The 25,058-nt window shown below is 41.2% G+C and overlaps 1 protein-coding gene across 1 annotated transcript; it reads right to left on the bottom strand.

Annotated features, from left to right (window-relative positions):
* Positions 1-428: 428 nt before the first annotated feature.
* Positions 429-24,397, bottom strand: RHEB (Ras homolog enriched in brain). The gene is made up of 7 exons (XM_011941516.1): positions 23,957-24,397; positions 17,691-17,758; positions 10,699-10,781; positions 6,334-6,390; positions 6,183-6,230; positions 5,348-5,429; positions 429-1,631 (listed from the first exon to the last, which is right to left on the bottom strand). Exons 1-7 carry the CDS (start codon positions 24,063-24,065, stop codon positions 1,539-1,541), a joined length of 540 nt encoding a protein of 179 aa, XP_011796906.1. The 5' UTR covers positions 24,066-24,397; the 3' UTR covers positions 429-1,538.
* Positions 24,398-25,058: the final 661 nt, after the last annotated feature.

A 25,058-nucleotide genomic window follows, 5' to 3' on the forward strand; every position in this document is an offset into this window, starting at 1 on the left:
ACTTCAGTTTCTAGTACAATATGCGGTTGTAAGGTTCCATTTACATAGACATAACTGGATGAATTAGGTCCCCATTTTCTGCTTAGTGTTCACACATTTTTAGTCCTAAGAATAACCCAGGTAATAACAATGCTGTGTTGTTAGAATTTATTTTTATTTAAAAGGTGATTATTTGGCCAGGCATAACGGCTCAGGCCTGTAATCCCAGCTACTCAGGAAGATCACTTGCGCTTGAGCCCCAGAGTTTCAGGCTATGATCTGCACTCTAGTCTGGGTGACACAGCGAGACCCTGGCTTTAAAAAGGTGTTTGGTGGAGGTCTTCTAAGGCAGAAATTTCATCCTGAAATGACAAATGAGGCAAAAATATTTAAAAGATCCAAATTAATGACATGTGTTTTAAGAACATAATTTTTCATTAACAATCAACTGCAAAGCAAAACTATATTTTGTTAATAAAGTCAATGGTAACATTTGCTTACGTATTAGAAATAACCCTGTGAAATTTTAGCTGCAAAAGGGAATCATTTAAAAAGCACTGCTCAACTCCAAGGTTGACTTACAGACAAGGTAACAGCTACCAGGCACATGAAATCCCACTTCTCCTTTATGGTTGCTCCTTGGAGAGAGGGAGGCCCGTGGTCCGGGTCTGAAGGAGGCTCCCGAGACTCTGACACAGATCACTAAACTCCGGGATGTTCTACGACAGTGACAGGCAGGCGTGTTTTCTCAATCGTCTCCTGTCTGACACAGACATCAAGCTAAGCTATGAGCAAGGGTGAACAATGCCTCTCAGCAGCTCCTCCTCCTTGACCAGGCTCCCGACCATGGAGCATTTCAGTCAAGGTTTGGGGATCTGAGGATGGAAGGAGAGAATGTGATCACTGGGGAGGAATTCCCCTCACAGACCCCCGCCAGAGCCACTCAGCTTCAATCAGCTGTAACCCAGCCTCAACACCTGCCCATCACTGCGCAGGGAGTCCATGGTCAGCAGCCACGTCAGCACACCTCCTCCTGTGGCCACATCGTCACTGGTTTCTGGAATCCAACCTGGGGCCTTCCTGAAGCCAAGTAAGAAACTCAGGACAAGGCTTCTCTTCTTTGAAAGCCACATCAAGTAGCACAAAGGACTGAGGTTTGCAGCTATTTTATTTACAAGTATACATTAACACAATGAAATAAACACTGATATATTGAAGCCTAGTTAATAGTAGTGTAACAATATGCATCATTTTGATGATTACATTATTTTAAACAACAAACTACACTGAAAAATTAATGCCGATAAAATTCTTGGTCATAATATTAAGAAATACAATATATAAATTGAAAATATGATTGCTTAAAATTTGAAAATGGAAGTGAACTCATTTGGACAGACTCAGAGTTAACATAATCTGAAGGGAGGGGAGCTCTGACCCAAATGACATCTTTCAGGTTAACAGAAGGAAAAAGAAGCATAGTTGATCTTCAAGGAGAACGGGCAGTTTGCTTCTTCAGGTAGAATATATTCCCAGTGTCCTCGGGCTTCGCAGCAGAATCACATCACCGAGCAAGAAGACTTGCCTTGTGAAGCTGCCCCGTCCATTTTTTCTGCCTCCAAAATTATCCTTCTAAAAACATCAACAGCAGTCTGAAAAGAGAAAGAAACCCAATGACAGTTAGTGTGCAGCTGCACTCCGAGACTACTTCCCGGACTGAGGAGGGTGTGCCACTTGCCTGGCCCTCCTGCTGGTGGAGGAGGAGGGGCTCTGGTGAGCCCCAGAACTTCAGGGCCCCCCGACGCCCAGTAGGCCACTGTCCACCCCTCCTGACCCAGACCATAACCAGCCTCCCATTGTGCTTTTGACCCTGTTTTCTTCAGGCACCAGGAGAGGCCCGAAGAGTCCTCGCTCCTGGACTCAACACCATCTCCTGTCCCACTCCACCCCACAACCCCCATCCCAGTGTCCTCTGGACCTCAGAGTCCCTCTTCACTTCTGGCGCTAGCTTCCCTCCATTCCCATGGGACACGCTCTCCCAGCAGCCCTTGCCTCTCACATCCTTGACTCCAAGAGGCCTCGAGTCGGGGAGGCACCCTCCGTGCTCCCAAGATGCCATGATGCCAGCCTCCAACACCTCTGCGGCATAATTCTCGGCCATTTCAATCCACAAACTGCCCTCCCTGTCTCCTGGCCTCTCCTCTCCTGCCCGTCTTCCTGCCCTTAGCCTCAGCCCAGGGTCAACTCCACCAGTCAGTCCTTCACCACAAAGAGGAATCATGGCCACTTGTGGCAGGAACTCTTCTTACACTGAGGGGAGAGAAGAACTGTCAGATCTTGTCATTTTTTTTTTTGTTGTTATACAGATTGGAGGTTTCTATGTTGCCTGGGCTGACCGCGAACGCCTAGCCTCGCCTCCTTATGCACCACGACAACAGGCCTGAGCCACCGTGACTCCCCGAGCCACCGTGACTCCCCGACCCTGTCCTTTAAAAAATGCAGTCCTGTGGTCATGAAAACCTGCCCCTGTTCTCAGAAGCCGCACGGGAAGTGCCCAGTTCTCCTAATCACCAAGAATCCCCCTCCCCGATCACTCCAGTGACTTCCAGTATCCCACGAAATGACAACACACCAACTGCCAGTGTCCCACCAAACCACCTTCCCAGCCCCTTTTCTCTAGCTATCCTGAAGCAACAATTCTCAGCCCCACAGGGGCCTGATGTGTTGACCCTATTATTCCATCTCCCATGACCCTTAACCATTTCTTGCTGTTCCTTTCCCTCTCGGTCAGCTCAGACTCCGCAGGCCACCATGGCGCCACTGTACTTCAACTCCCTTCGCTACCAACTGTCACCGGCATGGTGCCCGCCGCCACACAGTCAACGCTGCCCAGGGAAAACACACACCGCTGACTACTGACCTCATACCCGTGACCAGGAACCTGGGACAGACGCTTGGTGCTGCCTAGCCACCCAACTGCATCCCTGGGGCTGGGCACTCCCCAGAGAAAGGATTCATGCCTTGTCTCTTCTCCTCAAATGTTCCCCATCCTCACGCTCAGCTGAAAACGTTGTTTTACACACTTCACTGGCAAACAGAAGCCACATTCATGAAAGAACTCCACATCCTCCGTCCACCAAGCTGACCCACCCACTTGAATGTGGGCTCCCATCCTCAGCCTTCTGTCCTACCGCTATGAATGAGGTGTCTGTCCTCCTAGTTAACCGAAGGCAACCCCAGGTCCCACCCCGCTTGTCTAATCTAGGTCACCGGCTTCGGATCACCTGACTGACAGGAAGCAGTGTGTAGAGAAAAAAGGACTAGATGTGGATGAGATTTACAATTCAGTCTTAGTTCTTACACCACGTAAGGTAGTGGGTGATCTTAGAAGTCATTTAACCTCTCTGAAACTTAATTTCCTCACTTCTAAAATCAGGCGGTTCAGCTACGTGATCTGAGGGATACAGTCCGTGGGCACTCAATAGATGACTGATTTAATTCAATTTTTAAAATATAGGTATCTCTTAACTATCTCAATTCTTATTTGAATTCTGTCTATACTCAGAAACTGAGCTGACTTCAATAAATCCCTTGCTATCTGGAACTTGGGAACCAATTACACAGGTCTACTTATTCATTTTTTTCATCCGCACATAAGAGGACATAACCACACGGATTCACTATCCCTCCATATCCCAACACAGGACGAAGCCAATTTGACTAATACGGGATACTTGGGCTGACGGATAACCCACTAGATACTAACACACCGTGCTGAACATTATGAAGGATATTTATGTAAATGATACCGACTCAGATCTCAGAATAAATTAAGGGGGCTAAGAGAAGAAACCACAATTTCTTTCAGCTGGATGGATCCAGAGGGGGTCAACAAGAAGGTGAAACCTACGTGGGGCCTTGAGGACTACGAACCTCTGTCATGGCGAGAGGGGTGGAGCAGGGAAGGAAGAGTGCCAAAGCTGCTGGCTCCCGGCCCTCCCAGGGAGGAGGCACCACCTTACTACACTCGAGTTTCCTTAGAGAAATGAAAACCGAGTCATCTTACCTAAGGATCAAACACTGCCACATGTTGAAAACACATTCAAAATATAAAACCCCACATGAATATAAGTAGATACTTAGAGAAGGGTTATTTTAAACCAGAGGGGAGCATGAGGAAAGGTGAGACATTTTGAAAGTCGGGTGAGGCCAGGTGCGGTGGCTCAAGCCTGCAAACCCAGCACTTTGGGAGGCCGAGATGGGCAGATCATGAGGTCAGGAGATCGAGACCATCCTGGCTAACACGGTGAAACCCCGTCTCTACTAAAAAAATACAAAAAAAACACTAGCCGGGCGAGGTGGCGGGCGCCTGTAGTCCCAGCTACTTGGGAGGCTGAGGCAGGAGAATGGCGGAAACCCGGGAGGCGGAGCTTGCAGTGAGCTGAGATCCGGCCACTGCACTCCAGCCTGGGTGACAGAGCGAGACTCCGTCTCAAAAAAAAAAGAAAGTGGGGTGGACAGGAGATGATGTGTTTAAGGAAGGGAGCAGTTTGATGTGATTGAAAGTATAAGAATGTGGTGAGAGAAGAAACTAGAAAAGAACAAATCACTGACTGTACTCAGGACCAGGCGAAGGTTCTACAGAGAAAGGGCAGTTCACTGACAGTTTCTGAGTAGAGGACAGTACCATCAGATGTGTGTCTTTAGAAAGTTAAGGGCAGCAAAGAGAAATATATAGATGAAAAATGCACTGGGGGCGGGAGACAAGTTTGGTGCCAGGGGTCTAAATTAAAGCAATGGAAGAAAAAGGTTCATACAGGATTGTGAAGCCTCCTGAAGCAGAATCTACATACTTCCCAGAACATACCTTTGAAGGTACATCTGCAGGGTGAAATTGGTACTAAATGCTTATAAGATGGTTCTTAATCATTTCTATGTTAAAAATTAACACATACGTCTGACCTGGTTTTATCTAACAGAAAAAAAAGCCAGGGGGTAGGTACAGTTAAAAATTAGTGCTAATGATATAATTCTTTTTTTTTTTTTTTTTTTTTGCTGCATGGACTTATTTCTGTATCAGTTATTAATACAAAACAAAAATACATGTTTACAAAAGGTAGTTATTTCCCTTACTAATAGTTTATCCTACAAATATCCTAGATTCCACTGTAAGTAGAGTATTTACTGAATTTATAAACACCTAAGTAGTATCTTCCTAAAGCAACACAAAGCTTGGTATTAGAAATGTTCTGGAAGGCCAAATGTTACACAGGAGTGATCAAGACAGAGGTCAAGTGCCAACTGCAAGGAACACATCCCTGTGACTGATGAGAACGCAATGCAAAATGAGGTTTATAGAATCTGTTACCTGATTTTCTTTAGCAGAAGATTCCAAAAAAGCTGCATTCCAAGATTCTGCCAAAGCTTTCCCTTCTTCATAACTGATCACCCTAAAGGAAAATAAAATTCTAGTTAAAGTACTTAGCTCTTCATTATATAAAATATCTATAATTGATTTTGAAACAGGCTCCATTTTGGTCAATTTCTTTCTCATGAAGCAGAACCATGCCCTGGCCTAACATTAGCATTGAGAATGTAACACAGGAGTGTTTCAATTACGCCTGAGCTGGGGAACAGAATAGACATTGCCTTATGGGATTATCCCTGCTCCAGCAAACCTTCCAGCTCAGAGAACATGATCCTGTTTTCCAGTACTCCCGTATCTGTAACAACTGACTATTTTACAGCTAGGTTTTAAGCACCCAAGGCCAGGGGAAATTGTGAAAGGGCCCGAAAGCTCAATTCTCTTGTGTGCAGGCTGTAGAGTCTCTTACTCTCTGACATGAAGCTGCCTGGGCATGGGACATCTGCCTCCTTTGCTCCCCACTGTAATCCCAAACCTTGGTACTCAAAAACCACTTGCTGCATAAACGAGCACGACGTCTTTTTAGAATTTGCTCTATGCAAGGTGGTAGATAACCTAAAGGTAGTTTCCTATAAAGTTTGCTCTCTCTTTTCTAGAGGAATGTGAGATTTCTATTGCACTTTTGCTTCTGCTGCACACGACCATAACATCTCTGAACAGATAAGAAATGCCACAGCTAAAAATATTCTTGATATCAGAATAATTAAAATGACACTTCAGTGACTAAATCATCTTAGACTTGACTTTATAAATCACTAATGATTTAAAAGCTACATACCTTTCCATATGCAGGTCTTTCTTATTCCCAACCAACATAATAGGTATTCTATTTAAAAGAAAAACAAAACAAAATAGTGCCAGATTATACTGCTCAGAAGATACTATTATAAGAAGTTTCTCTAACAAACAGATCAAATGGTGCTACTTACTGTACTTTCCCCACCATATCCAACAATTTGCCATGGATAACTTTAATCACTTCAAAACTATAAAACAAAAAGTATAAATTAGACATCCATTTTGATGTTGAAGTTTTTAAATGTATGCTATGTTGACAGCTGGAAAATGTAAAATGTCACAGACTCAGCATTTTAACATAAACTGAACACAAAGAAGTCTTGTTTTTTCCTAGCAATCTGTTCACATGTGCACACATCTGACACTCAGTAACCCCGACTGAGGATATTCAAAGTGAAACAGGTAACGCATTCAAATGGAAAGCCTACCACTGGGCTGACAAACCACATAAATGCAATTTTTCATTACCCAACTTATTCAGCAAAGAACCAACTGTTTACATTACAACTTGAACAGCTTTTCCTAGAGTGCCCTAGTGCACTCAGCCTGTTCCTGTTTTCTTTCCTAGGTATATACATTCTCTGGCTGATGCCAATCTCTCTCGGCTTTCAATCAGATCAATAAGCCGATGACTCTAGGTTGAAGGTGGCTCTCACTGGGAAGGGCATCTGAGATGTCACAATGATCACTCGAAGTCTGCCACAGTAGGATTATTTATACCACTGACTGCTGACAAATAGCCACAAACCATTTCCCACCCTCCCCCAAAAAACCCGTGCGAACATTAGCCAGCACATCACTGGCTCTACGTTCAAATCCTACCTAGAATCTGATGGCTTCTCACTCCCTGCCACAGCTGCCACCGAGATGTGAAATTCCTGGCCCAAGACTGCCTGCATCACCGCTACAGCCCCAACCCTTCCCTGCCACCCCTGCTCAGCACAGCAACCAGAGGACCCGGCTGCAGCAGATGGACAGTGTCTCGTTCAACATCCTCTGATAGGCGGCCATCTCTACTCGGCCCCAGTTACTCTCAAACCCTGACTTCTGCCTCCATTCCTGTCTGCCCCCTCTTCTGTTTTGTCTGAGCTGCACTGGCCTCCTGCCATTCCTTTAACACTGCCAGAGCCTCTGAATCACTCCCCGTGTGCCTGGTATGTTCCTTCCCTAGGGGTCCCTTGCTTCAAGTCTTTCCTCAAATGCCTCAAATGTCACTTTTTTTTTTTTTTTTGAAATGGAGTCTTGCTCTGTCACCCAGGTTGGAGTGTAGTGGCACAAAACTCAGGTCACTGCAACCTCTGCCTCCTGGATTCAAGCGATTCTCCTGCCTCAGCCTCCTGAGCAGCTGGGACTGCAGGTGCCCGCCACCATGCCCGGCTAATTTTTGTATTTTTAGTAGAGACAGGGTTTCACCATGTTGGCCAGGCTGGTCTCAAACTTCTGACCTCGTGATCCGCCCGTCTCGGCCTCCCAAAGTGTGGGATTACAGGCGTGAGCCACCGCGCCTGCGGTAACATGATAGAACCATGTTTGCCTCCGCATGCTGTATTTGCCTACATTTAAAAGTGTCGCCACTTGGGCAAAAATACAGTTCCCTGTCACGTGAGAAACGGCTGAAAGAACTGGGACTGTGTGGCAGGCAGCTTGGAGCCAGCTCCCAGAGCTCACGCTCTCCTAGGGGCCACACTGTGTGTCATCTCCCTACATGGACATAATGACGTGCATCTAAGGAACAGAATATGGCAAAGGTGACAGGATGTCCCTTTTGAAGTCAGATGGGACTGCAGCCCCTGCTGACACTCACCCTGCAGCTGCGAGAGATCGAAGTAGAGGACACAGCTAGGACACGCCCAAATTCCTGATCCACAAATTTGTGAGATCATAAATGTGTACTAAGTGGCTAAATTTCTTGAGATCACTGATTTTCTGAATCAAACTGGTTGATTCAGAAAGTTTTACTGACATATTTCTTGTATATTCATAAATATTTGTGTATTCAGCATACAGATTTCTAAGAAACAAAACACCACTCTTCTCACACATGTTTGAGATTTGAGAATGCTCATTAAACTACGAGCTACTAAGGCAAAAGGCATATAACAAAACAAAACACACCCATTTTAGTAAGGAGAAACTTGGTCAAAACTTGCAACAGTGCCACTGAGAGGGCACAGTATCAAGGTTGTTGTCCTCTGCTCTGCACTAGGCCAATGTTTTCTCCAATACATGAGGTCCTTGGTGAGCACGTTTTCATATTTTTAATCCAGATCAATGTATTTTTCAATTTCCCCAGTGACACATGCTATGTTTTCAATTTGATTCAATAATGTCATCTAATTTGTGTCCACCAAAGGAGATTTAAAAAAAATCAGTGGACGCACTAAGAAAATTTTCTACCTACTATTTTGATGCCTCAAAGTAACAATTTGTAATGTTGGTGAAAAACACCAACATTATTTGCTAAAAATTAGCTAGAATAAAATTATACTTACCAACAACAAAACAATTTTTGAATCATGTTTTTCAAGTAAATTAGTAAAACAATGGTAATTCATAAACAAACATGAACTTCCAACATTCATTAGATTAGTGGTACATTAAATTTGTTCTGGACAAGGCCTTACACATGGCAGGCGCTGAAATAGAAAATCTTAGAATTTATCGAGCAAACGAGAGCTTAACATGAGTTATATATACAATAAGTACATTTAAAAAATATACAACTGAAATTAAGACGATCTTTGTACAAAAATGGCCAATATTTTTACTATTTAAAGTGCTCGTGTAAGTCAGTAAGAAAACAATCATGTTTCCAAGTACTATGTACACTGTAGTTTTAAGCATAAAATCCAATCTAAGCATTGCTTTTAGTGACAAGAATATGAATACACTAAAACAGGAAGAGAGATATCCATCTATTGTTGAACATGAAATATTATAAAGCTATTTACTATTTCAAACACTTGGTAATATGGAAAAATATATATTACATGGTAAGTAAAAATATAAAAACATGGAAAATATAAACCATAAAACAGCATTCAGAGAGCAAATAAAAGGATGTTAAAACAATCCATGCAGACTAAAACAAAGACCAGAAAAAACATACCAAGATATTCCCAGTATCTATGCTTAGGTAATGAGATCAAGAATGATTACCCCAACTTTCTGTTTTTCACAGTTTCCCAATTTTCTTTAAGGAACACATAATTTTGGTATTTAGTTTTGATTCAGGTGTAAACTTTCTCAGGGACTGACAGTATGGGGTCTGTTTATAAGAATGGCCGAGAATGGTACTCAAACATTTTATAGCTAGAACTCAACACCCTAAATATGTTTCTCTGCCATGGAGAAAAATGTTAAACACACTCACAGAGCTGCAGACTGAATTTTCACTGGCAGTGGAGTATGTGGGGTGAGGAACCCAGACACTGGCCAACATGGTGGCCTCCAGCCACACGTGGCTACTGAGCACCTGAAATGGGGCTACTGTAACCGAGGGAGTATGAATTTTTCATTTTTAGTTAATTTAAACAGCCACCTGTGGAACAAACAGCAAACACTTCTATCACCGCAGTAAGCTCTATTGGACAGTGTCAGCCTTGACTGTGGAACTGGAGAGATGGCTATGAATCCCAGCAATGTCATTATGTAGCCCTGGGCAAGTTGCTTTAGCTCTGTCACTCAGTTTCTTTCTATGTAAAGTGGGATATAAAACATCTCTGATGAAGGATTGTTTAAGGTAATGATGAAATAGGTAATGTATCATATGTAGGCAAAGAGCATAACAAACTCCCTAACGTGTTGCACACACTCAATAGATGCTAGGTAGCCACCAAACGCCCTCCACTGGCACTGATATTTTCATAAAGTCTTCCAACATAAGCGGTCACCAATGCCCAGAGCTCCGCTGCTGTATACAGCCAGCTGTTCTGTTAACAGACACAGACCACTGCTCCTCCTGATAACACATGCCACCCCCCGATAAGAGACGACAGGAAATATGTAGCTAAAGGAACCGACATTCATTCTTATTTATACAAATAATGGCTCTGTTTTTATGTAGTAAAGAAAGACTCTATTACCAAAAGGTCTTACTTCATAAATTCAAAGAATAAGATGTTGAACAAACCCAAACCCTCAACATTTTATTAGAAAGTCTAGTTCACCTTAATATGGTAAAAACACACACAAAGTAAAATCAATTTAGGCATTTCACATTTCAATTAACAGAAAAGCTTAGATCATGCTGAACCACTATTTTTCCAGGCAGCTCGAGGTAAGAAAGAGCCTTTTATCCTATTGATGCAACTAACAGAACATTTAGTGGGCCATGTTTTCCCCCAACAACCCAGTTGCTCCACAAGAAAATCACTAAAAAACATGTAGCCTACTAATTCTAATTGTCACTATTAATCATTCCAGCATAGTCCTTTAAAGGGATCAGTGCTATCTATGAGTAGCAAATAAACTCAAGCAGGCAGCAGGAGCCTTACCTTTTGATTGATGTAACAGAATACACAAGAATATAGCCATTAATATCTATGGAGTAGGTCTGAGGAAAGATAGAATATTCATCCTGTGGAAAAAAAAAATTTTATTTGAGTAGTCTTCATATAGCATCACAAACAACCTTCACCCAAAGTTTTTCATGTATTACCTGAAGAAATCAAAGTAGACACAGAGTGGATTACAATATTATGCCAGAAACAGCCTACACACTGAAGCTTTAAGAATGGCTTGGAGGTGATAATGTGGCTCAAGCCAATGTTTAAAAATGACTAGCTGTTCTAGAACTTTAGGGGAAAGTCTGATGACCTCCATAACTCCTGGCAGAAGAGAATGGATGGAACATAAAGATGATTGGCTCTGTGATCTCAAAACAAGGGGTGAGCATGACTAAGTCCAGAATCTTCTAGACCTCAGGAATTTATACATCCTGCTGATTTATTCCATAAATCTGTATTTTTATACTTGAAACTGTCCTATTATTTAATTTATTCTCTGCATGTCAGTCACAATGACCTGAGCTTCAACCTACAGGTTGCTAGAGGGGTGCCAATAGCATCTGGGGGCGGGGGGGAGGGGAAGGAAGGGAGGGAGGCAGGGATGGGGAGAGAGAGAAAGAGAAAGACAGAGAGAGAGAGAGAAAGACAAAAGAGGATCAAAACACCAGATTCAATTGAGGTATTCAGACTTTTGGGGACCAAGAGAGTTATTTACTGAGCAATTCTAGGAATTAAAGAGAAAGGTACCTATTATGCAACAGCATAGTAGTCCTTAGTTTTATAAAGCAACATTATGAAACCTTGCTTTATATACGTATTAAAGCATACAGAAAGTTCTGATGTCAGTGCAGTTTTCAACAGTACACGCTACTGTCTGGTACAAACATTTCATTCTTAGGTGAAACTAAATTGTCAACGTAATACATGTCCCAAGCACTATTATGGAAAAATCACATCATGGTACCAGCAGATTAAGCAGCAGTCTATTATTTTTGTAAACTTACAGTATGGTTATAACCACTGTTTACGACAGCCCAGAATTACTGCACTGTGGTAAAGTTCTTTAAAGAAAAAAAAAAGAAAAAAGAAAAATAAATTAAGTTTTACTATAAATTCTTTGATATAATAAATAAGATTAAAAACAAAATCCCAAATGATTTTAATCACTAGCTCAGCAAGAGTAGGTTCAAAGTTAAAATTCTGTTTTCCCTAAAGGGAAAATGTGGAAACATAGAAAAAAGTAGTTATGTCTAAGAAGCACTGAGTGAAAAACCACCAGTTAGAGAAGATATAATGGAAGAAAGAGGCCCCAGCTGATATAATTCTGATTTCTTTTTTTTTTTTCTTTTGAGACGTAGTTTTGCTCGTTGCCCGGGCTGGAGTGCAATGGCACTGTCTCAGCTCACTGCAACCTCCACCTCTCAGGTTCAAGCGATTCTCCTGCTTCAGCCTCCTGAGTAGCTGGGACTACAGGCTACACCACCACACCTGGTTCATTTTTGCATTTTCCGTAGAGACGGGATTTCACCACGTTGGCCAGGCTGGTCTCGAATCCCTGACCTCAGGTGATCCACTTGCCTTGGCCTCCCAAAGGATTACAGGTGTGAGCCACTGTGTCCGGCCTTTAAAGTCTACTTTCTGAGAAAGAATAATAGCAATATAGTAGAAATTGGGAGGGCAGGTGAGTAGAAACCATAAAGCTCTCATAAAATAATACTGTACTAGCTCACAAATAGAACAGACTGAAAAATCTAGAAAGACCTGATAGATATGAGAATGAGGTACATGATAATATTGGCATTTCAATCAGTGAGGACCAAAAGTAACCCTCAACTGAGCGTAGAGGGACACCTGGGGATGAATGGCTAAGCTGGATCTCCAATTCACACCTCGGCAAAAACATATTCCAGACGAAGCAAAGATTTAAAGATAAAAGCGATGTGCACAATAGATGTGAGAACTTAAAACATATTATCAGTTAAAAAAAGATCAATAAATAAAAAAGTTCTTCATGGTTGCAAATCTCTCAAACAAAAACCATAAATAAAACAAAACTGTGCATCTCAGATCATATACAAAATGCTAATTTTCTTCACATATCGAGGGGGAATCTCCTATCAACACGCAAAGACTAACCACCCAATAGAAAAAAAATGGCAAAGTACACAGACAGGATAATTCATAGGGGGAAAAAAATACAAACATCTTCCAACACAGGAAAAAATCAAAGCCCCTCCTAAGAAGAAAAATGCATTATTAAAAGTACACTGGGATGCTATTTTTTACCTATCAGATTGGCAAGTACCAAAACGTTTGGTTAACACACAGTGCTGTTGAGGGTGTAGGGAAACAGACACTCTCATTCACTGCTGGCAAGAACATGAACTGTAACCCTATGATAGCCCACATCCAGGAAGTTTTCCTATGTGCATCATTACCCTACGTGTAAAACAACGTCTGGGACGTTCATTAAGGGATTGCTGATGGTAGCAAGACGGGCAACAGTCCAACTGTTGATCAGCAGTTAACTTACAATATATATCCCAACAACTGGATATTATGCGGCCTTGGGGCAAAGAGAGGCCACAGGTACTGATACGGAATAATCTCCAAGATGGAGAAGTATTACTCTTTGTGTAAAAAGGAAGAAAAAAAACAAACCAAGCTTAAAACTCTATTTGCATATTCATGTATCAAGTATCCTAGAGGCATATACTAGAAACTGGTAAATGGGGTTGCTGGCGGGGGTGGGGGGTTAGACAGCTAGGGTAGGAACGTCTTAAGTTTTATTATTTACACATTTTTCCACTATTTATTTTTGTACCATGTGCATTACACCTATTTTTTAAAAATTAAACTTAATTTTCAAAATAGCAAATTTGGTTACATTATAAGATGGACTGTCATTGAATCAATTTTAATTATTATTATTATTATTTATTCATTTTTTTTTTGAGACGGAGTTTCGCTCTTGTTGCCCAGGCTGGAGTGCAATGGTGCAATCTTGGGTCACTGCAACCTCTGCCTCCTGGGTTCAAGCAATTCTCCTGCCTCGGCCTCCCAAGTAGCTGGGATTACAGGCATGTGCCACCACGTCTGGCTAATTCTGTAGTTTTAGTAGAGACAGAGTTTCACCATGTTGGTCAGGCTGGTTTCAAACTCCTGACCGAAAGTGATCCACCCGCCCTGGCCTCCTAAGGTGCCCGGATTACAGGTGTGAATCTAAGTTATTAACCAATTTATGCCGGAGGTTGCACTTTTTTTTTTTTTAGTGAAAAATCAGACCTTGGTGACCTTGATCAGTAGGATATAAATAACTTCCATAAGCTTAGTGTTCCAATAACGGAACACTAGGCATAAATGGGTTATAATACAGAAGAGGCTGCTTTTTTTTTTTGATACTTCACATTCTTACCCCAAAATTCATTTAGGGTAGATGCTCTCACCCTAATATTGGGCAAAACCAAAATATTTCATGCAGTCTAAAAATAATCAATCTGTATTTAACTATGTTCATCATCATTCCTAGGTCGGCAATTAAACCACTATTAAAGCATAGTGGTATGGATGTACTGACATAAACACCCACTAAGTAGTAAATAGAACTTGCTAACAAATACCGCTATGCAGCAATTCACTGCATGCAATTTCATTCCTGAAATGTGGACGCAGCTAGTGAACAAATTTACTACATAGTACTTTTAAAATAATTTGCCTCTTAATCGTCTTACCCTACTACTACCAGTCTTAATCCCAGAACTAGCCCTGTATGTATGCAATTTATAAAGCAGCTCTTGGAGCAGTAAACATCTGAGTTTTGTTCTCATTCAGTTTTCAACAGAACGAAGGGTGAAACTACAGCAGGACATGCCTGTGCTTCACTGTCCTGAGCTGTAAATAAAGAGCACATCTTTAATTTATTGTCCATCAACTGTAAATATAACCTTCAAGAACTACTAGTTGCAATGAGTACAAATGATTTAAAGTAGCCAAATTTGGATACATTTTGTACAAAAATTCTCCAATTACTCTTACCCAGTTGTAACAGAACCCAAAGGGGCAAGACAACAGGGCTGCTAATACGACCACTGCTCTTGTCTTATCTCATATCATACACTCTTCCTAAACACTGGTGCTTTTGGTTTCACTATTTGTATTATTACATCACTAAAATATTTTAAATTGTTTGATACCTGAGTGTACATTTATGTTCTAGGGCAAAACAGTACCTCAGAGGAACACATATTCCAACTTGATAAGTAGTCAATATAAAGAAATTTATTCTTTAGAGAAATCTTTTCAAAGACAGCTCTCCAAGTATTAAGAACATGTGCACTTCCACCACGCAGCCTATCAGCACAGTTAATATGCTGGTGTCACACTTGCCTCAGCAGCACTAAAGGTCTACAAAGAAAGAGCACATCCGCTTCAACCCCACTGTGACAATCCTCCAACAATTCCAGTTATCGCTATTTATAGATAAAGCTCTGAGACACAGAAAGACTTCTTCACCCTTTAATTTAAAGAGATGGGATCTTGCTCTGTTGCCCAGGCTGGACTGCAGTGGTGCTATCACAGCTCACTGCAACCTCAAACTCCTAGGCTCAAGTGATCCTTCCACCTCCCACAGTGTTGATATTAAAGGCATGAGCCACCATGCCCAGCCCTCATTAGCTTCCTTAAGGTTACTGGGTTAGCAACAAAAGCCAAGATTCAAATCCAGGCAAGTGTGACTCCAGGGCCCACACTCCAAACAGTTATGAAACTGGTCCCCTGAATTGCCTGATACAAAACGTGTTTCCAGAGTAACACTGTATGAAAGTGATTTATCAATTTACATTCTCATCACCAGTTTTCAGGAGCTTAAAGAAGATTCCAAATGAGGATACAAAAGTAAACTGAAGTCTTGATAGTGTCAGAGTTCCACAATAAACTGAACAGCTGTATTTCTTTGCCCAGGACACTCTAAGTTACACTGTTGTCCCAACGTAATTATTATTAGCACCCCCAGCCCACAACTCTAAAAGTGTCTTGGTTTAGGCAATAAATTAGTCAACTTAACTATAAAAGAAAGATACGAAACCCAACAATACAACACAATTTCCTACTCAAGTGGCTCTTCCCTTCCCAACTGATTTCTAATGAGCCTTGTCCTCTGTGCCATGCCCCGCCTCCCTAACAGAGACTTACACTGCTCCCCTAGTCCATATAAGCCCCAACTCCTATTCTTCTGTCAAGAGGACAGAGATCAGGGAGTGAAAGTCTAGGATGGCTCTGTTCTAATGAAAGCAGCAAGAATCTGACTGCTAAAGCACATTACATCCACCACCAGCCGGGAGTATGTAGGGTGAGTGAAGGAGGCACATGCTATATAGCTCTGTGTACGAGCTCAAAGAGCCAAACACATTTATTTTCTTCCAAGCTTCCAAAATGGAAACCTCGGGGTTCTTCCAATGCTAACATCACTCAATACAGCTATCTTCTTGCTTTGCTAAGGCGTCACACTTTCCTTCTATGTTCACTTCAAAACGCAAAGCAGAGGAAATTCAGGACAGATCATACTATTCTGGGTCTACTCTAATTTCCCCAGATTCCAGGAGAAAAGCCCCCATTTAACACGGCAGACCAGATCACACTACACTCACCCTTCTGCTACTCTTATCCTTTGATTATAAGTTGCAAGGGTGGACCAGGCATGGTGGCTCACACCTGTCATCCTAGCACTTTCGTGGGCCAAGGCAGGCGAATCACCTGAGGTCAGGAGTTTGAGACCAGCCAGGCCAACATGGCGAAACCCCGTCTCTACTAAAAATATAAAAATTAGCCGGGTGTGGTGGCGTGCCTGTACTCCCAGCTACTTGGCAGGCTGAGGCAGGAGAATTGCTTTAACTCAGGAGGCACAGGTTGCAGTGGGATAGCGCCACTGCCTTCCAGCCTGGGTGACAGAGCAAGGCTCCATCTCAAAAAAAACAGTTGCAAGGGCAGGAGTTAGGAGCCGAAATCCCAGCTTCTTTACATTCCTCACCCTCCAGTGAAGAAGGGTAAATTCAGTCTAATAGAATGGTTTCTAGTAAAAACAGGCCTGGATGTCATGGTAATGGGGCAACTAAGCTGTCAAAAGGGCTTTTCTTTGTTCCATGTACTCCTTTCCCCCTTGCTTCCAGTCAATTCCCCTGGTGATCCAATTCCACACATCCTGCTACATTAACCAACATGTGAATATCCTTTCTGGGGGGATTATTTGACTTTTGGCCATTACCTACTGTCTATCAAATAAATTGAAACTCCCTAATCTAGTAATCACTCTCAAATCCACCCACCCAGAGACTCTACTATATAAACTAAACCCAACACTCAAACCAGAGCCTAGACTCTAATCAAACTGGTATTTTATGGCCCCGGTCCTCATAAGATTAAATCAGCTAATTTCTGCCCTATGCCCCTCTTATGCCTTTCCTCTAGAAAAGATGTACTTTTGCCCTAATGTAGGAGAACACATATCACAAAGAGAAAGAAAGCAACTAATATGACTCTCTAATACAAAGTTTAGAAAACAGAAAACCACTAACCTGTAATAAGTATTAACCCTTACAATGTTAGTATATTTAAAGTAATTTTAAAGCAGAAAAACAAGTTATTAAAAGAAAACTGCCAGAAAAGTCTTAGAAAAGACCAAGTAGACAGCATATTAACATTTAGTTATGTACGCTCCTCGACTTATGATGGGGTTACATCCCAATAAACCTACTGTAAACCAAAAATATCATGAGTTGAAAATGTATCAAATATCTCAACAGACCCATCATAAAGATGAGAAATTGTTAAGTTGAGCCACTGCAAGCCAAACCATTGGGAGTCAGGGACTGTCTGCACACAACACAAGGGGTTTTCTTGGCAAGCTGGTACTTTCAAAAATCAGTGCTAGGACCAGGACTGTCAGATGTGCTGTATAAGATTCTGAGATACCAGAGGTCACTTACTTGCCCAGCTGTGTCTACAAGTTGAAGATGATATTCTTGTCCATTTACTGTGATCAACTTTGTAAAAGCTACAGGGAAAAAGGGAATTAAACATTAGTTTTTAAAAATTAACTCTAAACCACTTAAAGTTTGAACAATGACAACCAATGAAGCACAGAGTCCCTAGCAGTCTCAGAGAAAGGCCCCGTGAAACAAAAAAGAACAACTCCCTGACTTGTATAGATTCTCCCCTACTTCCATTATTTAGCTAGGAAACACGGTGACTGGCTAAAATCAAGCTTGGTAAACCTTGATTCTTTTTCAAAGAGACAAAGTAGGCAACAATTCGTATCCTATAATAGTAATTTCAATGCTCTGTGGCAAATCCTTCCTCTTGTGAAAAAGTGAAATATACTACGTAAAGTCTGAGCTCTAGAATAAACCAAAACCACAAAAATTTTCCATTAATTTATAGGAAGTCTGGCATCAGAGCACAAAGAGCTAATATTAGTTGAAGTGCTAAGAACTTTTAGTACATAAAAAAAGTAACAGTTTTACTGACAGATAAAACAGCAATGAAACAGATGTTCTATGTTGAAGCCATCCTTCCCACTTAAGCTTAAGGATCCAAGCAATTTGTCACAACTTCTTTTCCCTGACAAGGGAGGAAAGAAAATCAGACTTGAATAACTTCCGGAAAAGTCAATTCAGAATTCAATTCAGAATTTGAGGGAGACAGACTTCAAGCAAATATAGACAAAAGAGGAAAGAACTACTAACAGAAACAATGTAAAAATAACCACCTGGAACCCTGACAAGGAAGTGGAACAGATTTCTCTTCCACACCCGCCCCAGCCGTCTTGACTCACGATGAGTCCTCCAATCTCCTGACTGGCCGTCCTATATGACCAGAGCCAGGCTGCAGAATCTATCCCTCATACAACTGAGTGAGGTCCCACTCTGCCCACAGCAGAAAGGCAAAGCTGACACAGACAAATGGAAATTACGTGAGAAAACTAAGTAATAAGGAGGATTGATTGGAGATCTTATCTGAATTATATGAGTTCCACAGGGAAAGAAAAGATGGCTGAAAGACAAGCAATCATCACAGAGAACCGTATTAGCGTCACACTTTTCTAATACAAGCAGGGGTGCCGAAAGTCCGGTGAGTAAAGATTCCAGACCACATGATGAAATCAATGGCCACACTGTATTATGCTTATACCTTTTCTGGAAGTTATCACTTTTAGGAAACAGTTAAATCAGATGGAAACTGAATCGGAATATTTCAAGCTGAGGGGATACCCAATATAACCTATTTCATCAATTCTAAGAAAGAATTCAGATTTGTTTTTACACTGTATCCTCTCTGCTTGGGATGCATCCTATACCCCTGGAGCTTTCAGTCCTTGTCACCCACAGTGCAGTCACTATAGAGCTGTGTGAAAACCTTCAGTCAGATAAGATTGAAGTGTATTTCAGATTTGATGAGAAGTATGTAAGAAACACTGGTGAGCAATAAAACCAGTGACCTTCAATTAGAACTAAGTAACTGTGGCTATCAAGTATAATGATGATGACAAGGTTACTGAAAGGAAACATCATTCATTCATTCATTCATTCAACAACGATTTCTTGAGTGCGTATTATCACCAGTAGCACTGTTGTGGGTGCTTGGGATGCTGTAGTCTCTGATACTCTGTGAGCTTAGATCCCAGGGAAGGAAAGAAGATACAGACACACATGTACCCTCCCACCCTGTCGGGTGTCTTTCCTGGGAGTGGAACATCCAGGCAGAGGTTAAACAGCAAGTGAAAAAAGCAAAAAAGTCAATGTAGCTAAAGCTGAGGGAGAATGGTAGGCAGCTAACTAGGATGGACAGGAGGCAGAAGGTCCTACAGAACTTGGGATTTTTACTCTGAATGTGAGGGGAAACCAAGGAAAGATCACTCTGGCTACGCTGTAAATAACAAAAATGGTCCCAGAGATATTAGGCAGGAGCCCATGATATAGTGACCAGTGTCATGACTGTATAGACTATCACAATCTATAGGTGACACTGGCCTGGATTAGAGGTGCAGATATTTTGGAAGTATTTCAGAGGCAGAACCAAAAGGATTTTCTGATTGACTGGAGGTGGGATATAAGAAAATGAAGAATCAGGATGACTCCAAAGCTTTTGTAAGTTGCCACTTACAGATACAGGAAAAACTAGGGGAAGAATACTAGGGATGGGAGAGGAAGGGAATTGAGAGTTGGTTTTTAGGGATGTTTTGGGATGCTTATTAAATACCAAGGGGAAATGCAGGCAGTTAAATAAAAAAGCCCAGGATGTAGTGGCTTATGCCTGTAATCCCACTTTGGGAGGCCCAGGCAGGAGGACGACTTGAGGCCTGGAGTTCAAGACCACCTTGAGCAACATAGTGAGACCCAATCTCCACAAAAAAGGAAAAACTGCTCCAGCGTGGTGGTTCACGCCTGTAGTCTTAGCTACCTGCAAGGCTGAGGCAAGATCATTTTAAGTGCAGGAATTCAATGTTACCATAAGTATGATCATGCCACTGCACTCCTGCCTCAAGGACAGAGTGAAAGACCTTGTCATGTAAAATAAAATAAATTATAAAATAAAGCTCAGAGCTGGGGGGAGAGGTTGGGGCTGAGAATACACACTGGTCAGTCAATAGCAAATTAAAGAGAGGGGAAGATCACTTGAGAGCAAGTGCAGAGGAAAGGCCTGAATCAGGGCACCCCATGTTGCCAAGTCAAAAAAATGCGGAAGATTCGGCCAAGAAGACTGTGAAAGTACTGGCTCACCAGTGAGGTAAGAGAAAAAGGGTAGGAGATGTCATTGTATATAGTGTATAAAAGAAAAAAAATTAATAAACATTGGCATCTATCTTTGCATGTAAAAAGAATGTAACTTGTCCTACTTGTAGCAGTAAAATGAAAAAGAAGACCTTCCACCTTGCTATCATAGGAAAACTGCCAGTTTTTGTTACTACAGAAAAAAGGGAGGTATAATAAGAGATGGGATAGACTAGGAAATAATTCTACTCTCTCTCATTTTAACCTCATGTCAAAATGGAAAGCTGGCTTTCTTCTGACATCACTTTCCTTGAGCCCCCTTCTCTCTGCCTCTTTGAATCACCAGAGAATCCCTTTCCAATCTAAACCCCTGAAATTCTCCTAAGTAGACTAATAGCTATTTACTAATACATGCTACTAACCAAGGTCATAGAGGTTTCTAAAATTTGGTGTTCACAAAGCAAGATTTGTGTTACTAAAGTGTGGTGAGGACTCTTCTTTCATACCCTACTGAGAAGTCCACACCCAGGACGCAGTGCCTTGAGAATGCTGCAACACCTAACTGCAATCTCCCAACTTCCTGAGAGGAAGGCGCTTATCATTCACCAACAGTGCTACCTGGAGATGGCAGAAGTTGGAAATTGCTGCTATATTTGCTTTTTAATTATAAACTACCACTAGCTTAATTTAATCCTATCAATTTAGTTTGTATTGAGTTGTTAGATTAACACTGCAGTAGATAATGAAGTACATTTGCATAAGTAGTACTTCTGCTTTAAAATTTCCCCAAACTAGAAAATATGTGGTTTTATTGATATTGTTCTCCTACACCCCTACTGTTAAAGATGACAGAGTCCCAGAATTTTTGCTCTCACCATGACACTTCACTGAAATGTGTCACCACTGAGTGTCTGCTATAACAGCTTGTTCTAATATTATAAAGCGTAAAATAACTACTAAATTATTTCCAGATCTACAGAGCAGTTTTTTAAAATCATAAAACCACCCACTTATTTATCTTGCTGGCAACAAGTTCATGATAACCTTTTCTTTTCTTTCCAATTCATTGTTATCACTGAACAATGAATGTTTTTCTACCAAATAATGGAAGAAATGGTGGACTAAGGGCTCCTGCCCTGTGTTAGGTTATCAAAAGTGTGGTAAGTAGAATATAATGTCTGAACATGCCTCACAAATTTTTAATGGATACATATTCATATTTATTTCTGCTCTTGCCTACAGACGTTAACAAGTACTCTGAATTCATTTTTGAGGTGAAGAAAAGTCTTCATTATTGAACTCTAAGATGAGAAAAATTTAAAATACGACCAAAGATGATGCTGATAGCCTCAAAAGAGTAGGGTCATATTACTCTGTTTCTGAGATAACATCAAGTTACATAAGTTGGACTTTCTTCTGATCCATTACTAAGATAATGTACGTATGTATAGCTCCACGATACACAACTCCATGACTTTCCTTCCAACTCAATTTCTATTTTTGAGACCACATCTTGCTCTGCTACCCAGGCTGGAGTGCAGTGGCGTGATTACAGATCACTGCAGCCTCAAACTCCTGGGTTCAAGTGATTCACCTGTCTCAACTGAGACCACAGGCACACTCCATCATGCCCAGCTAATTCCAGTTCAGTATGAAATGAGGATACATACACAATTATCCACTTTTAGAGGCAGAGCTTACGAAGAAAACAATCTTCTATTGTTCTATTAATACAATTCCAAAATGAACCTTATTATTTCAAGGATCTAAAATCCTAAATTGCTATGTATAGCAAATATTAAAGTCTGAGATGATGATTTCCTTATGTTCTTATTCCAGTGGACAGAAAACCGAGCTTGTTCATCTAGCACTCACATTAATCTGCTCTTCACACTTGCTTATCATGATATAATGACCAGCTAGACAAACCACAGGATGTAATCAGGACTCCTCCCTGCGGATACCCAGAGGTTACTTTCAAATATAACACCTTGAAAGGTTACTTTCAAAAATATTCCCAGAGTTAGTTTATCAACCAACAGGTTTCCTTCTCTGCTACCAGTACACTGAGACACAAAAGACAGCCAAATATTTTAAGTAAGGGGTGAGGAAACTTTTTCTGTAAAGGGCCAGATAGTACTAGTAAATATTTTAGGCTTTGTAGGCCACCTGGTCTCTGCTGTAACTATTCAACAACTCTGCCATTGTACACAATGTAAAGGACAACATGTAAAGGAACAAGCATGGCTGTGTATCAATAAAACTTTATAGACGTTAACAGTGGAATTTCATACCATTTTCACATCAGACATTCTTCTTCTTTGGACTTTTATATATTATGCCTAAATGTAAAAACCTTTCTTAGCTCTTGGTCTGTACAAAGACAGACAATGGGCAATGGGCCTTTCTGGCCTGCAGGCTGTTGTTTGCCAAGCTCCTTACTTTAAGCCAAAGCATTCAAGTGATTCTCTTTTCTTGCAAGCCTCTGGCAGGTGAAATCTACCTCATGCATGATATGCCAACCAGGTGTTGATGAATCCCCATGTTTAAATCTACATGTTCCTGGTGACAAATCCTAGGTAAGTCCTGGTCTCAAGAATCTGAGAAAACTAGTTCCAGAGCCCTCCTGTGGTTCTAAGCCTGAAAAGACCAGCTTCCCTGTTTCAGATTCTCCTTAGCAATCCCTAGAATCAAGATCTGTCTCAAAGCTGGGCACAGTGTTGTATGCCTGTAGTTCCAGCTACTTGGGAGGCTGAGGTAACAGGATCACTTGAGTCCAGGATATTGAGTCCAGCCTGGGTAACACTGTGAGACCCATGTCTCTTTAAAAAAAAAAAAAAAAAAATTGTCTCATGGTACTAGAATCCATCAGGAATATACCACGTATTAAAATTGAACAAAGTAAAGGTCATAGCTGGTTCTCTCTTCCCTGCTTTTTTCTGCACATGGCCTAAAATGTCAACAGGCTTTTTGAGCCAACTTCTTTTTAATGCTGCAACTGCTCTAACCAATCCCAGAATAGTTCATTTCTCTTTCAAATCTTTAGGGCTGGAAAGAAGGGTATAGAGAAATGGGGGCGGGAGTATGGCTTCTGTAAGAATAAGGAACAGCGATCTGGAGTGTTTTGCATTCTTTCAAGCTTGGAATCCCTGGAAACTGCAATGGCTGGGAGGAAGGGGGTGTGGGGGAGAAGACTGTGCTCTCCACCCCTGTTTTTGAGCAGATTCTGGAATACGAAGATTCCAGTAATGGGCCAGATTCCTACTGACTTGAATTAACAATATCTAGATGGCAAGGCACGCAGACATGGAAGGAAAAATCTTTCAGGGTAAAGTAGGTAAATGTTTTGCAAGTTTTCTTTGACCCCAATTGGGAGACATACAGAATTTACCTCCTGCACTCGAAGCCTCCATGAATACACAATGGCTATTTTACACAAAAGAAGGCTTCTCAGTTTTTAAGTACTTGAAAACAATACTTACTGTTTTCTATGGTTGGATCGTAGGAGTCCACAAATTGGCCTTCAACAAATTGAATCGTCAATGAGGATTTCCCTATAAAGGAGAACAAGAGCTTAGTGTGCGTTGGCATATGAAGGTAAAAATTTTTAATTTTGCTGTTTCATTAAAAAACCACTAACAGATGAAGAAACTGAAGGTATTAGGGTCAGAAAACATTCCTTTAATTAGCATTTGGGCAATTTCAAAAAATGAAATAAATTTCATTAATTTGCTTTATATGAGGATATTATGCAATTAAGCTATTACAAAGTAAACTTGTCTGTGACATTAACAAATATTACTGACCAACAAGCACATCAGATATTCTGTTAAAGATAAACTAAAAGGTTTAAAGTAAGCTAATTTCCTCTAGTATCCTTGGAATCTTGCTATTTAATGTTAATATGAAAATTAAAATTAGTTTCGTTGTATTCTTTCATATATGACCATTAGAAGTGTTACCAAGTACAGCTTTTAAAAACAGTAATACAGCCAGGTGCCATGGTTCATGCCTATAATCCCAGTACTTTGGAAGGCTGAGGCAGTTGGATCACCTGAGGTCAGGAGTTCGAGACCAGCCTGGCCAACATGGCGAAACTCCGTCTCTACTAAGAATAACAAAAATTAGCTGAGTGTGGTGGCAGGTGCCTGTAATCCCAGCTACTTGGGAGGCTGAGATAAGAGAATCACTTGAACCCAGAAGGCAGAGGCTGCAGTGGGGCAAGATCACAAGATCACACCACTGCACTCTAGCCTGAGCAACAGAGCAAGACCCCGCCTCAAAAAAAAAAAAAATAATAAGAGTAATCTGAAAATATGTAACGTAAGTCATATTTATCTTAAAAACTCCTTTGAAGCTAGAAATCCTATCTCATTCAGTATGAAAGGCCTAGCAGTATCTAGACAATTAAGAAATGTATGGATTTCACAAAATCGCCAATAATTGAACTTGTATGTTAATAAATCAACAACTAGAGCTTCTCACTCTTCTGTTACCTAAAATGTCTACTGGAGGATTTCAGAACAGGGTATGTGCCCTGTGAAGGAACCGCATGAGAGGCATAGTTCAGATGACTTTATCACC

This window comes from Colobus angolensis, unplaced genomic scaffold (genome assembly GCF_000951035.1).
Source record: "Colobus angolensis palliatus isolate OR3802 unplaced genomic scaffold, Cang.pa_1.0 Scaffold2, whole genome shotgun sequence".
Classification (NCBI taxonomy): Eukaryota; Metazoa; Chordata; class Mammalia; order Primates; family Cercopithecidae; genus Colobus; species Colobus angolensis.